This window comes from Lethenteron reissneri, chromosome 46, assembly GCF_015708825.2.
Source record: "Lethenteron reissneri isolate LAM-NWPU_2019-01 chromosome 46, ASM1570882v1, whole genome shotgun sequence".
Classification (NCBI taxonomy): Eukaryota; Metazoa; Chordata; class Hyperoartia; order Petromyzontiformes; family Petromyzontidae; genus Lethenteron; species Lethenteron reissneri.
In genome coordinates this window covers 3,643,518-3,659,650 of record NC_083824.1, presented here as the reverse complement: position 1 = coordinate 3,659,650, position 16,133 = coordinate 3,643,518, and the positions used below count along the sequence as shown (strand labels likewise).

The 16,133-nt window shown below is 46.0% G+C and overlaps 1 protein-coding gene across 1 annotated transcript in view; it reads right to left on the bottom strand.

The window, feature by feature from the left end:
- The window catches only part of LOC133354180 (disintegrin and metalloproteinase domain-containing protein 10-like), a 56,170-nt gene extending 40,549 nt beyond the window's left edge, over positions 1-15,621 (bottom strand). Inside the window, exons 1-2 of the mRNA XM_061570819.1 lie at positions 15,317-15,621; positions 6,634-6,784 (exon numbers count right to left, since the gene is read on the bottom strand). Coding sequence (XP_061426803.1) covers positions 6,634-6,784; positions 15,317-15,395 — 230 coding nt within the window. The 5' untranslated portion in view covers positions 15,396-15,621. The remainder of the gene's footprint in view (positions 1-6,633; positions 6,785-15,316) is intronic.
- Between the last annotated feature and the right edge of the window lie 512 nt (positions 15,622-16,133).

Genomic DNA, 16,133 nt, shown 5'->3' with positions numbered 1-16,133 from the left:
AAAGCCAACCAGAATGTATAAAGCCGGCGCAAATGTTCCTTCAAAGGAGTCCACGTTGCACAAGCATACAAAAGTGAGGGCATGACTGTGGCCGAGAACACCCATAGCTTCGTATGGAGTGAAAGGTCAGGTAGCTTCCACATACTGTTACGCACCCGATAAAAAAAATTATTTCACAAAACGCACAACACCGAAAACAAAATTCCCAGCTATATTCCCAGCTCTATTCTAAACATCCACAGCCTTGCTGGTTTTCTAGCGCTGGTTATAGTTTCAGGGCCACACCCCGCTTGCTGCGTGAGTGTTGCGCGAAAGATAGCAAGGAAGAAACGCTATGCGGTGGGCTTGGCAGCTTTCCACGGCTCAGCGCCAGCATTGGCTGCGGTGGGGGTGGTTCCCTCCTCTGGACAAAAAAACAAAAACCGTTCGTGGTTCGTCCCACACGCACGCACGTCAGCGCACAAAGCCGGGCGTGACACTTCCTGTTATACAGCAACCGTCCCGAGAAGTAAAAACAACTGACACACACGCCGGGAGCACGACCCGGTTAAAGAGAGGTGGTGGCTTCCATCCTGGTTTGTTATTTGGAGCCAGCAGGCACACCTTGCCTTACGTCGGAATCGGCCTGAATGAGCCCGATCTCAATCAGGTCTCATGTCTCATAAGTTAAGCAGCGTTGAGACTGGTTCGAGCTTGGATGGGAGATTGCCTATAGGGGAACACCACGACAAGGACTCACGCGTGTGGAGCTTTGAGTGTTACCCCCTCGTAACTGTGACGGGTACTCCGCTTCATTGTACCACATGGAAATAAGGTAATGGATTCTTGAATCTATCTGTGGAGAGCTTTGAGTGTTACCACCACGTAAGCATGGATTTTTTCCGGGCAATTCAGTTTCCTCCTCCCACGTGAAGCCAAAACACAAATTGCTGAATTGGACGAAACATTCGAGGACCCTCCCGAAAAACATCTCTGAGCGAGGCCTTCCTGGTTTTGGCCAAACATCTCAATGCTAAACACATTTACCTGCCAACGACTCCACTGGGATGACACAAAGGCAACATCGCCGCCAACGGCGAAAACCGAGTAGGACCCTCCTGAAACCGAATGTTGAGACTCAGCGAGATTTGCTTGGGTGAACGAGTGGATTCATACTTTTAGGTTTTGTCGATAAAGTCACGTAGGTAAAAAAAAATTGAAATAATCATAAAAATAAAATAATAAATCACGACGTTTCGGAGGCAACACAAGTCTCCGTCATCAGGTGGGACCGTCACAGCTAAATTTACTGTATCAAGTGAGGAAAAATCCAAGAGACAAGCTCTACACATATTTGTACCATCTTATTTGACAGGTACTATTCTACTTTACCGAGTGTTGACATCCCCAGCGTTTAACAGTACTGCTTCCTTTTATGTTAATTATCAGCCAACACCGGCCACAACCCTGAGTCGATGTGCACCATTGTTCTCTTTTAGCCCCCCCCCCCCCCCACCGTGCCATTCCCTGGCTACCACATTCAGATAAGCCCCCCCCCCTCCCCCTTAACTTGTATTTAAGAACTTGTCTCTTGGATTTTGAATTAGTATTTTATTTCTATTATTTTTTATTTTTTACCTTCGTGACTTAACCGAAAAAACCTAAGAGTATGAATCATTGCAGTCACGAAAGCTTCAAATCAAGAATTAAACGAGTGGAGTGATGGAGACAACCCACAACATGCTCGGCAGACTGATTCACTGGCAGCGGCACCGTAATAAACAATAATCCAGCAATGCAGTGCACCGGTAAAAAAATTAAAAAATTCAATCGAGACGTTAGTGGGAAACTTCCTGCCTTGTGGTTAATGGCGATTGCTCAATCTCAGCGCCAAATGTCTCAAGAGCTACACAGGCGATGGAACGCAGAAACGAAATCTTCATTCCGCTCCTGAGCGGGGCCACAGAGGGCGGGCAGGACGTGGGAAAACTCACGGATGCCCGACAGCGAGAGAACCTTGCGGAATTTGTCTCTCAATCAAGGTGCAAAATTACAACGAGCCACACACACTCTGTGGTTGTAATTGGCTTTTTGTCGAGTCGGGACCTCCAGTTTTTCCCTCCAAATTTAGAACGCATGTGTAGTGACATAGAATTAGTCACTACGTAGCATAGCGCTGGCTGCTGGCAGGGAAGGGGATCTGCAGCTTGAAGCAGCCCTGATTGACAACAGGCCACGTGATGGACCCGAGAGGGATCTAGGGTAAAGATTACGGAAGGGACACGTCGAGAGTCCACTAGTAGGTTCCAGAAGGGAGGCATGGCCGGGGCGCAGCGAGGCCACGCGAACAGGATAAAAGGGGACCCCGAGTGGGAGATCGGGGCCGTCGTTTGGAGTGTGATCCCCGTCGTCATCGTCGTCATCGTCGTCGCTGCTTTTGAAGATCGTCGCCATCGCCGCTGTCGTCTTGTGCCTTCGTCATCACTTGATAATTGCGCTGCTAGACGGTAGTTGGCTGTCTTAGTTCAGCGCCGTCAGTGTCAGACGGCTAGCGTTGCGATGTAGGCTAGCAACCAGTGTAGAGATGCGTTTAAGCGAGAGACGGAGTGTGTAACAGTGTAGGGTGTGTGCTTGGTGTTTAATAAAAAAAATTGCCTCCCAGAAGTTACGTCTACAAGTCAGTCACTACACATGTATGCATGTTTAACTTCTTTCGCACCGTAGGTAGCTAACCAAATATCCAATAAGTCACTTTATTGAGCTATCATTTGTGGCCAGGTCGCTTCTGAAAAAGAGCTATATAGCTCAGTGGGCTTGACCTGGTAAAATAAAAATAGTTTAGTTGAGGCAGCTATCAAGCATCCATCCCCCATTACCACGGACCAGGGGACGTGTCACACGTCAGCCACCATCGCCACTGATGCTCGCTCGCTCGCCTCCCCACGTTTATCGCTCATGGGAAGTGGAGCTCCCAAGCAGTCTCTCTACCCACAACATTCTTAAATGCAGACGGGCATTGTATTCGCCCCCCCCCCCCCCCCCCCGTTGAATTAAACGACTTGTTTGTTAGACGGATAAGATCGTCAACAGTAGAGGACCACAAACCGAAGTTCTTGTACCCAGTGGCCTCAATAACAGGGCTGGATGGGACAAGAAGAGAAGATGTATTTCGTGTGTCGATACTGCTGCCAATTAAACAAAGGATTGATTACAAGTCGTGCAGACTCGTATACAAGTGTCTACACTAATCTGCTCCATGCTATCTGATGGATATAGTGTGTGCAGAGGTACACCCACCCACCCATCCACCCACCCATCAAACCATCCTTTCATTCACTCACCCATCCACCGATCCATCCACCCATGCATCCATCCTTCCATTCACTCACTCACTCACTCACCGACACATCCACCCACCCACTCAGCCACCCACAAACCTACCCACCCAAACGTGGTATATGCCGGTCCACTCCATTGTCAATTGTTTCCATACTTTCTGCCTTCGTTACCCCTTAAATGTGTCCCGATTGTGCTATTGGCTTCATGTCAAGAGACGAAGTAACCATTCGGTCCTCTCAAGAGTTACGAATGGATATCTCGCTCCCATAGATTTGGATATTACAAAGCTACCTCTGATATCCATTTAGGTCGCCTCTTGCCCATGCTGTAGGGGGCAGAAATTTCCCACTCACTCTGCATATGAGTGTAATGTTCTTCACATATCAGTCAAACCAAGATATTAACTCCGAGCAGGAATTTAGACAAATAAAGTGCAGAACCAAATTTAATACGATGTTTTTTGTTTTGTTTTGCGCAATCATAGGTGACCGAGCTGAGACCATCGATTCGCTCAATCAAATCGCGTTTAATCACAGGCAGCTGAAGCCTGGATCCAAACCCCAGATTCTCAGCGCAGCCAGCGCAGCGCTGTGACCTCACAACTACACGGCTGCCATGCAGACAGGACAATCTATTAGCTCGACATGAGCCTGCAAATTATGTGTAAAGGTTCACAGTAAAACATTTATTTCGTCTTATTCCCCAAGGAGAACAGAGAGTTATATTACAAGGTGCTTTGGAATGGAAGGTCACACACTGCAGCGTTGTGTCTCGCACATTAAAATTTCAGGAGCCGATCAGGCAGGATTGACTGTGCGTTGCACTCTCCGAACCTTCGTGAGAACTAAAAACGTAACAGAAACCGCCCCCCCCCCCCCCTCTCCAAACTAGAAATGAGAAAGCCATCAGAATAAATCTCAACAATATTGATTTAAAGCTTTCGTGACTGCAGGGATTCATATTCTTGGTTCTTTCGGTAAAGTCACGTAGAAGGGAAATAATAAAATAATAAAAATATTCAACGTTTCCACTGCAACACAAGCAATCATCATCAGGTGTGAAATCCACAGCAATAATTTTTTGTTTAATATTTCTAATATTTTATCATTTCCCTTCTACTTGACTTTACCGAAAGAACCAAGAATATAAATCTCAAAAACTTAAAAGTCAAATTAGCACAATGCCACAGAGATTCTGGGTTTGAATCCAGGCAGTCATACATGATTAAACTGGTTCCTAAGCGTAGCAAGTTGACAGCCTAGCCTGTTCAGCAATGACAGCAGAAAAAAATCCATCGCATAACATTTGATTCTACACTTAATATAGATACATTCTTGCTGTGAGAATTACAAAAATATTAATTTGACTGTCATGTGATGAACCTTAATCTCCCTGCAGAGCGGGTAGGAAAGAGCTTCCATTTCCTATGTGGACCAGGCATCACTTGACAGGATCTGAGAGGTAGCTCTGTGACCTCTGCTTCTGTGGGCCATTCTCTCACATGAAGAGATGCACTGTTTAGCGAGATATCTGAATGGATACTTCGTCTTGTCACACTGATAGCACAATCGGGATATTTGTGGAATATTACAAAGAAAAAAGCAATGAACGTTTCCGCAATTATTAATCTGCAGTCGGCACGATGAAACCGGCACCGGTGACATAAATTTAGCCACGGCAGACGCAGCCCTAGCCCTGGTGACTCTGGGGAGAGCGAACAGCAGAGCCCATCAATTTAATTTCATTTTGGAATTACAGCCTTAACGACCGCTTACACAACAATAACACACAAGCCTTGTTTTGAAACGTCTGTTCCTAAATATGCATTTCAGCACCTGCACAGCTGCTGTGTAAGCTGCTCCAACCGTTACTGTCAAGACGAGTTGCAGACGCTGCACCCGCCCCGCCGCGTTTGAGGAGTTCGCTCCGTTCAATCAGACAGACCTTAACCTCACAGTATTCTCATCACCGCCTCCTTGTCAGTAACACAAGGGCCCATACTCCTTAACGAGAATATTTGGCAGTTCACCAGCATTGATACAAGCAAGGTCTGACGTGTGTAAAAACTGGTCCACAGATTGCTTGTTTTGAACCAATGCCGATGAAACTATGCACTACTAGGAGGCCATGGGGCTGATGGCTGCGTGCAAAAAAAAGTTAGATATATTGTGGGGAGACGTATCTTCTGCGTATCTATTTTATACCGTACATATAATGCAATTTACGTAATTTATGTATTCAGGAAGTCCCCCGGGGTCTCAAGACTGTCTCACGTGGGTCCTGCAGAGGGATGTTTGCCTCATTATTTGTTAAGGATTGTTTTGCTTCATGTGCGAGGAAACCGGCCATACCCAGGGTATGCAGGTGGAGTATACTCAAAATATCCACACAGCTTGATTCACAAATCCATTTTCTGTACTACAATTTCTTGGCCATCTCCCAGCCCAATGGCGTTTGGGAGTGTCACAAATCTCAGAATCTTTTAGAATCAGAATCTTTGTTTAGACTGGAGGAGGAATCTGATGAGCTATGAAGCTCTTTTTCACACATGTCCAGTAGGGGTGAGTCAGAAAGTTACAACAAACAAACAATACAAACACCGATAGGAGTGCAAAGTATAGGAAAGGTAAGCAAGTCACTAATTTTGTTTTAATATAGAGTCTCTGCGTGGTCCAGCAACGCTTGCCTTCAAAGCCCTGACAATAAAATATTACAAGCAGATTCAGCCAAAAATAACGTACGATTTACTAAATTAATGTGTTACTACAATTAATAAAAGGTAAAAACATATTTTATAAAAATAAGCTGAATACTTGCGCTCCAATGGACTTGTGAAAATGAGCCAAAATTGGACTTCCTCATTATATTTAGTACTAGAATTTCAAATTAACCGGCGCTATTTTTAAGCATGTGGTGGGCACACAGTGATAAAAACTACTGCAGTCATTCTTGTCAAAAGTCGGGGACGCAGGGGAGAAGTCTAAACAGAGGACGAGGAAGTCACACATACGCAACACATCTACTCCAATGTATACAGCATCTAAATGCAAGAGGTTTTCTACACAACACGTGGAGATAATGGGAAGGTCTAAAGAGGCACATGGAGGTCACGGAAGGGGCAAGGTAAGGTGTGCTCAGACCACAGGGAGATCGCAGGATACATACTGAGGTTTCAACACAACACACCGAGGTTACAAGAGGCACTTGGAGGCACCGGCATGACGCACGATAGTCCACATAATGCGCTTGGAGGTCACGGAGAGAGCATCAAGAAGGTCGTGGGGGGGTGGGTGGCGAGGGGTGGGGGTCACGTACCGTCCGTGCGCGACGAAGTCGAGGTGGAGCTCTGTGTCAGGGTGGGAGGTGGCACGACGCACGCGCTGGTGCCGCTGGTGCAGCCCGTCCCTGTCGTATGAGAGGCCTTCGTAGTGCCGGATGAACGAACCCAACGGGTTTCCGTACCAGCCTGGAGCGAGCGCGCACGGCCACCGACAACACGGTCAGAGTTTTTATTTTCAAACAATCTGCGACACAGCCATCTCTCACGGTCTACGATGCAACAATTCATCCAACACGTGCTCACAAGCTCATTGCATAGAGAGGACATTCGCTCTGCTGGACATTCACTCTATCAGGATATCCTGCAGTGAATGTCCTAAAAACCAGTTAATGTGGTGGACATGTTCACTCTCAACCTATTTGTCACTGTGTCATGAGGCTCCCTTCAAGTGACTTGTCCTGCCCAGGCCCACTTAGTTTTCTTAACAGTCAAGATGATCTTTACACGGAGGGTTTCCCAACGCAGCAACATTTTTATAAATGTCACCATTTTGTTTGGCTTTTAATATTCTGATTTTGCTAATGAACCCACTCGATTAGCATATTTACCCACGTGACTACTTTATTTGATTGGTTCTGCCAGGTGTTGGACAGTTATAGTTCGAATTTGGCATCGTATCTACACAACGCTAGACCCCCAAAGAAATCGATGCGATTAACAATCAGTCAGAATAATGTCTCGAACTTGCGTACACAAATGAAATAATTTCAAGGCGTGGAATGAATGGTACTCTGAATGCTTCAATTACGCAGCAGGATTAGCACCGTTCACATTTACTAATCCTCGTGACACGGCTAACAATTAATCTCTGGCTCATGACCAATCCTACGAACACACCTCTCAAAGTGGCATCTACGGAACGTAAGACTTGCTGACAACACGCGGTGTTATGGCACGAAACGTGTGAGTCACACTCGAACAGCGCCAGGAGGTCTCATCAGCTATCTCTGGCCAGGAGGTCTAATCAGCTATCTCTGGATTTCAAGTTCAGGGTGCTAACTATTACACCACACTGGCATCCGCTTGTCTGTGGAAACCCTCTAATTGATACTGTGCTTAAGCTGTCTTAATCCCTGCTTCCGCTTTCCATGCCAAGTGATAGGTCCTAAAAAGTAATCAATTACATTTAAATAATTCCGAGTGATTGATGTTAACAGGCTATTGCTTTTACTCCAATGTTACTTAAAACCTGTGCTTATGTGTGATTATATATTCTCTTGGCAGTGGTGTTTGAGACCACATGCTGCTATGGCAATAAACTGCAAACGACTTATCAAACCTTGCTGGATCACGCGGTTGAAATGTCATAAGCAAAGAAATTAAAAAGATACATCAGTTCTTTTCCCGGGCCAGCTGGCTCAGCATTAGAGCGGGCGGCTCGCAATCAGATGACTGCGAGTTCAAATCTTGATTGGGGATCGACTGAGCCCATCACTTCTCCTTGGTCAATAAATTGAGTATCACATTGTGGGGGAAGTCAATAGTGATTATCATATGCATAGACTTGCTCCTGTCAAAGGAATATGGAATTTCCACTGTTGGCCCAGGGCTGCTAATATCAGATTAGCAATGCCTCAATGCACATTTGAATGGGAAATCGCTGACTTTTTAAAATTATATTTTGACGTATATTTGAAGTTTTCGTGACTGCAAGGACCCATACTCTTTGGTTTTGTCGGTAAAGTCACGTAGATAAAAAAAAATAGAAAATAAAATTTTCTGGAGCAGTCAACACCTGATGACGGTTGCTTGGGTTGCTTCCAAAACGTCGTGATTTAATTTATTTGTTTTCATTTTATTTTATTTTATATTTTTTTACCTACGTAACTTCACCGAAAAAACCAAAGAATATATTTTGACATCCTGGCATATAAAATATGTTGTGTAACAGAAAGAATTTCGGTAAACTAACCACTGCCAGTTATTCTCATTTTCTCACCCAAACAACGGGAAACATACACCTATCCGTTGGGTAGCCTGTGCAACATCAAGCAGTTAAAGCAAAAATCCTCAAGTGCAACAATCGGCACAATTTCCCTCAGTTTCACCACACCGCTAACCACCTTCCCACGATGTCTAAGGACAAGAGGATCCCCCACGACGATGAACAATATGAGGGAAGTCAGTCTAAAGCAGCCTGGCAATAGGATGAGGGCCTAACACAGTCCAATCAAGAGCCTGTTACATCTCGTCCGCCAGTAGACCAATTAACCACCCCCTCGTTGAGCAGTAATTGCACTTTGTGTTACCGTTAGTTTCTATAGATGTTCACAAATCCAATCTTTCACGCACAGCAATGTGTACTTATATAGCGTACACTTGCTTGCTTCGAAAGCACAATAAAGCATTTCCCGTGCTAAAGGCATTTTCCGCTTTTTTTTGTCCTGGGACCTAATTGTGCATGACGGTGTAACTGGCAATTTTTAAAGACGCTCACACAAACCAACCTCCTTGCACATCCACCGACACCTCAGCCCCCAGCATGTCGGACATGTGCCGTTGTAAATGTGACTTTTTATAACAAACTTGACATTGGATATTTATTCAATTTAAACGGAGATTCAGGCTTCCCACGCATAGAATGTCGCTGCCCGTTTACTGTTTCCTATCAATAAATATGATTCAATTTACGCGGGGCTTGGTCACGTATGAATTCTCAGATGTGCAACACCGAGTTCAACTACACTAGATTAGTGGCAGAGAATGGAGGAATGTCAGAAATGGTGTCCTTTTTACACGCTTTTATTTAACTCACTCTGTTGTTGTTGTCGTATCCTCAAATCTTGTAACTCAATTTTAACCCACTTCCCAATGTGGCATCGACTGCAAACTTGGTATACTTATGTCATACTGTAGCTCACCGACGTGTTTTTGGGTTGTACAGCGCATTGTTGAGCATGATGATGACGACCCAGTGTTTCACTTCCATGTCCTGGGAGTTTCTTCATCAGACAGTGCAACAACAAAAACCTACGTAGTTGTAATTTAACCTGTTGGCCTCGAGGACTACTTGTGTTGAATCATTATTGCTGATAAGATGTACTCCCTGAAGGCCATGCTACTTAATGGAATAAAAAAAAAATCTTTAAATTATCATGTGGACACAGAAATATTATTTTTTGTACTTAACATCCTTCGCAACAACACAATGGTTACTTTGTGTTTTGTATTATTTAGTTTTACATCGACTCAGGACCCATTTCTTACAAAAAGGATCCTTGCCTATAAACATCTGGCAGTTCAGCAGAATTGGATCAAGAAAGCCTGACTGCTGATGAAGAGACATTGAATGTCAAATCCAGTCCAGCGTTTGCTTGTGTTGAAAGGATGGTGCTGATAAGATTCACTCCCAGTTCCCAGAAGGCTGCTCAGCAGATGGGTTGTGTAAAGAATAAACTCGGTTTTTTTGTGTGAGGGTGAGACGTTTATAGGAAGGAGGTCTTCATTGTTTCGTTCCGTGAGCACTCTTCAGTTAGTCCTAGCGGTGTCGGTTTCACTTTCCTATTTGTCCAATCCTGCTCGCACAAAAACACCAAGCTGCAGCTTTCCCAGATAAGTTGCCCCCCCCCCCCCCCGTTATGGTGTCGGAAGTCTGTTTCTGTAGATAACTGATAAATAAGTAATATTTAAAAATACTTTTTTTTAAAATAGGCATTAATGAAATGTACCATACGAGTCATGGCAGAACTCCACGACTCCAGGAAGTGGCCCCGAGGCTTGCCATAACGTAAGAGGCCGTGGTGATTTACAGCCAACGTTAGTTGAGCGTGGACAATTAGACCCAAGGCGAAACATAACATATAAAAAAGATTGTTACAAATATATATTTTTTAATGATAGAATATAGTATTGTCATCAGTATGACATAAGTATACCAAGTTTGCAGTCGATACCATATTGGGAAGTGGGTTAAAATTGAGTTACAAGATTTCAGGATATGCCAACAAGACAGAGTGAGTTCATAGAAAGCGTGTAAAAAGATTGTTTAAATTTTTTTATGATAGAATATGGTATTGTCATCAGTAAGCCATAAGTATACGAAGTTTGCAGTCGATACCACATTGGGAAGCGGGTTAAAATTGAGTTACAAGATTTGAGGATACGACAACAACGACAACAACAGATAAAGTGAGTTAAATAAAAGCGTGTAATAAAAAAATGGGCGAATAAGCATGCAGCAGAGCGTAAAGAATAAAAAACCCACATACACACACAACAAAGCCCAAGCTATTAAGTGACACACCTACACTTACAAACATCGACAAACAAATCCCATTGCTCTCTGCTACCAAACTTCCCCGTGTATTGCTTGGCTGGTTCTCGCGCAGTAATGGACACCGCTGCCCCGCAGTCAATTCAAACAAAAGCAAAATGGGCTAAAAAATAAAGGAACCAAAAACGCTTCACGCGAAACACAATAAACCTGAGGCCCGCACTGTATTCCTGTCCCTCCGAGCTCATTGCTTTTCCTGTCAGCTGCATTTTCATTGTTTAAATCTACAGGGTTCAAAGTCATGGAGCACTGGTCGCCCGTGCTGGTGAGATTCAGATATAAAAATCATTTCTATAATTTCTAAACAAATTATAAAAAGGCACCACCAAAAACAAATGCTCAAGTGCAGTGCCAGCATCACTTTCTGCAGTCATGGCTTTGGTTTGCCCATTCAAGACTCACTCATGGGGGTGAAGAGAGGAAAATTGTGTTTGACGGTGTCACCTGCCTCCAACCGCAAAGCCACAATTGGGCCACCCTGCTGGCAGATGCTGCAACGTTTCACAAATGCCACAACCAATCAGAACCGTTGTTCTAAAGGCGATCTTTTTAGCCTATGCCCTCATAATAAACAGGTGTGACCTCCACATTGACCTCCGATTTAGAGGCAGCTTATCGAGTTGGCTGCGGATGCCCTTGGGGTCAATTTTCTACGATAGTGAGCCAAGCATGTCTGTGTGTCCCGCGCGTGACGTCACTCCACGTCGGCCAGCCTCCTTCATTAATACTCATGAAAAGGTGACGTCCTCCACATGGACCCCCCCCCCTCATTAATAATCATGAGCAGGTGACGTCACTCCACATAGAACAGCCCCCCACATTAATAATAATGAAGAGGTGACGTCTTCCAAATGGACACCCCTCCCATTAATATTAATTAGCGGGTGACGTCACTCCACATGGGGGGGGGGGGTGAGGCGACTCCTCCCCCCTTCAGCGTCAACTTACAACCCTCACTATAAAGGCAGAACCCTCACGTCATCACGTGATCTCCGTAACGCTATTGAGACATACAAGTAAAAAGGACGTCATGATGAACAAGAGATTATAACCTTTAAATGAGATAAGTCTGTGTCACCACGCCTTTACAAACTGCACAAAAATTGATGCAATGAATATCACGTCGCGGTCTGCTTTTTGCTTGCAAGTTTCAGATTTACTGAAATACACACGTCGTTGAACGGGCAAAAGGCTAGTGTTAGGACAATCGTGTACAGTGCTGTTGATGCTACCAGGCCTCAGCACCACCTCCTTCCATCTGTCAGATGCCGTGGCTAGTCACAATCCAAGGTCCGCTTTTACAGTCTCAGACCATGAATGAAGTTTAACACTCAAAGCAGATACAGGTGCTTGTTGAGCAGTGGATTGACCAAGGTCTGTTCATGTGCACACGTGCCACTCATGATCCCTAATTAAGGCCAAACTGAACTTGGAGGAGTGGCAACGACTGCAGTAGCAGCAGCAGTTGGATTAAAAGTTCAAGAAGTGGTGGCCGAGGTGTGCGGTTTATTGATGGAAATGGCTTTAATCTTCTTGCTTAAAAAATTGTGAATAGCAATAAAAGATCCATATACAGGTTTTAAAACCACAAAATGGGTGCAGGTGAGGCTGAATTAATTGATGCTCTGTCTGCTGAATTCGTGAAGGTGACAGTGACTCACAATGTGCCCTAATGTTTGGTCAGAGTCGCTGCAGTCCCATTTTGGGCATCCCTTGATTCCACTTGTGAAGGTGGTGAGCCTAACTGGGTTGTGAGAATGCGATTGAGTCAAATGCTCCATTGTTTTGGAGGAAGGTTGGCAACAGGAGGTTCAGTAGTGGGATCCAATCTTAGATATTTGTTCGGGACATTGCTTTTAGTCTAGACTTATCTCCAATGTTTAGTGTCAACTCCTGAGCTGATGAGCCCCCCAGCCGTTTGCTAGAATGGCTTGTGAGACAGATGTTTAGCTTGCGGTATGTTTACGAGGTCTTGGTGTATGGGTAGATGTGCGCTGCCTCTAGCAGGGTTGTATTCCTGCAGACATTGGATGAGCCTGCGGGTTGCAGGTGGAGGAATATTTGACAGCACCGATGGCCAAGGTAGAGGAGCAGAGATCAATGTGCCAGTGGCTATGATGAACTCTTCACACATAACCTTGCTATTCAAATTACTGTAAACACATGGACCTGATAGCCAGGCGAGAGCCCGGTGAGAAAAGCCTCTTTTGGAAAGAAAACCTGGGATAAAAATATTCTACATATATTGCACAAAATGTCAGTGCAGAGGATGACACAACATATTCACAAAAAGCATCGCGAAAAACAAATCAATGTTTATAAACATAATATAAATAAAGTATAGTAAAAATAATCATGTAGGGTCCTTGGTTAATCCACTGCCGGATAAAGACTTACCCATCAGTCGTGGGGGTTATTTGACCATGCTTCCCCCGTGCTGGTTAAAGCTGGTCAGTGGAGGGAGGGGAGGCCCATGACCGGTTCAGTTATTAGTCGCCACTATGTTAGCCATGGTGGGCAATCAAACTCAGTTCGACAGGTTTATGTAGCCCATTTCTACACGCCATGAATGCAACCCTATAAATACTGGACAGTGGTTGGTCCAGGATGTGGGAAGGTGGTTTAAAATGGGAAGGGGATTCCAAAAGCTGACTGCACACCAGTATAATTTTCAGGCAGGCCATGGATTTTGAGTATATATTAGACGAATAGTGCACTCAATCAATTCTTAGACTGAATATTGTAGTGGATTGACGGCGACAAATGGTATTGATGGAGTCACCAAGCCCGGCCCATCACCTCCCATCCGGCAGCACACGTGGGAATAAAGGTGATACTTATGTTCTTCCAGCTATTGTCATGTTATCCGATTGGTCGATTAATCAAACCGATCATCGGTAATGTTACGGCGATTGTCGGATCAGCATGCCATGGGCTAAGTTGTACTGCAATTACAATTAAAGTAGCATTGTTTGCTGAGATTGCAATAACATTGTGACTGCAATTTATTACGAATTACACACTTTAAAATTGATTCCAGCTCTGATCGAGACTCGGGAAGACTTGCTTGAATAATGCTCATTATCATCATTAGCCATAGTAAATCCAATGCTGGCAGGAAAAACTCCCCAAGCCATCCCCATCTCTCACGATACTGCGATATAATAATTCACCTAGTACCAGCACACGAGCCAATTTCACCATTCCATCTCTTTGGTGGACGTGTTCTTGAGAAAGGTTCCATTCCTTGGCTATCACTCAATCACTATTGACGATTGGCCATCAATAACAATGGTATCATCCCACAATCCTGATACTGACCTCCACACAAACAAGCCTGTCAACATTGGTGACACATACACAACAGTACTATACACAAACAGTAGACAGTGTCTAATGGGATAGATAAAGTCACGGAACACGAGCGCACACGCTGTAACAGGTACACTGACGACGCTTAAGCGATCATGAAAAGATTTGTCTGGAATTTTAGGCAAAATGTGACCTATACCATAGGATGCACAGATAGGATATTCAGTTTCATTCTGTCCACGTCGTTGTCCAAGTACTCGTGTCCATGTGGCCATGCCCGTGTGATTTCTATGCACCTACTCTTGACATTTGTGTTTATGTGTTCCCGTAACGTGTCGCTTGTCCCTGTTTCCATGTATCTGTGTCCCCCTGTCCCTCTGTACCCGTGTCCTTCTACTTTAGCCCGTATACCTGTCCATGGATGTTACCTCCGTGTCCATATAGTGTATTCATTAAAACCCTATACAATATAGAAATACGCCTGTGTGTTCAGATGTCCCTTTATGTGTAAACATGCGTGTCCATGTGTTCCATGTGTACCAATGTCCATGTATGTTTGAGCTATATCCCCGTGTCCCCATATCCACGTTCGTCCATGTATATCCACGTTTGTCCATGTATATCCACATGTCCCCATGTATGTCCCCGTATCCCCGTGTCCCCATGTATGCACATGGTCCCTGTGTTGTGCTGCCAGCACGGACCAGAGGCAGCAGCATGTCCTCGCATCCTCGTGTTCATGTCTAAGTGCCAATGTGTCCCCAAGTGTCCCATGATGATGACGATGTCTCCGTGTCAACGTGTCCATATGTCTGTGTCATCATGTCCATGTGCTCGTGTCCATGTGTCTGCATCCTCCTGTCAATTTGTCCCAGTGAACATGTGTGTGTCTCTGTCTTCCTGTGCCGTGCCGGCCTTCATAGGTGCTCGCTAACAACACTTGTCTCAAAAGTCTGTTAAGGCCATACCCAGGGGTGGGGGGGGGGGGGGTGGATGTTTGTCATTGTCACAGTGTCCATGTCCCCTTTGTCCCCTTGCCCGTGTCTGCTTCGTCTGTCCGTGTACTCTCTCACCGTGCACGACGGGCGTGAGCACGGCCACACACACGAGGATGAAGGAGGCGGCACGGAGAGCCGAGCCCAGGCGGGACATGGTGATTCCGCTTCTGCTGTTGTTGTTGTTGCTGCTGTTGTTGTTGTTGATCTCTCGTCTCCGTGTTAGTCTCTCTACCTGTGGTCCGGCACGGTGTTCGTGCGTTTCCCCCGCCTCCTCGTTGTGGCTGTCAAGAAGAGGGGGCGGCCGTGCCTCCTCGCTCGGGCTGCGCACACGACGGAGACGAAGAGAAGGAGGAGGGCGGTGGACGCGGAGACTCGTGCACAATGCGAGCACGGCGAGACGCGGGGGCGGTGGGGGTGGGGGTGGTGGGGGCAGGGGGGGGCGGGGCGGGGGGGTTGGGGGGTGGGGGCGGGGGGGGGCGGGGCGGGGGGGTTGGGGTGGTGGGGGCAGGGGGGGGCGGGGCGGGGGGGTTGGGGGGTGGGGGCGGGGGGGGGCGGGGCGGTGGGGGTGGGGGTGGTGGGGGCAGGGGGGGGCGGGGCGGGGGGGTTGGGGGGTGGGGGCGGGGGGGTTGGGGGGCGGGGCGGGGGGAGTGGGGGGGCGGGGCGGGGGGGGTAATCGCGGAAGTGCCGGGCGCGCGCGCGCACGCCGATTCACTCGCTGCTGCTGTGAACACCGCCACACTGCAGCTTATAGGTATACTGTACTGTGTACACTACAGTCTATATATACTGTACTGTGTACACTACAGTCTATATATACTGTACTGTGTACACTACAGTCTATATATATACTGTACTGTGTACACACTACAGTATATATATATACTGTAGTGTG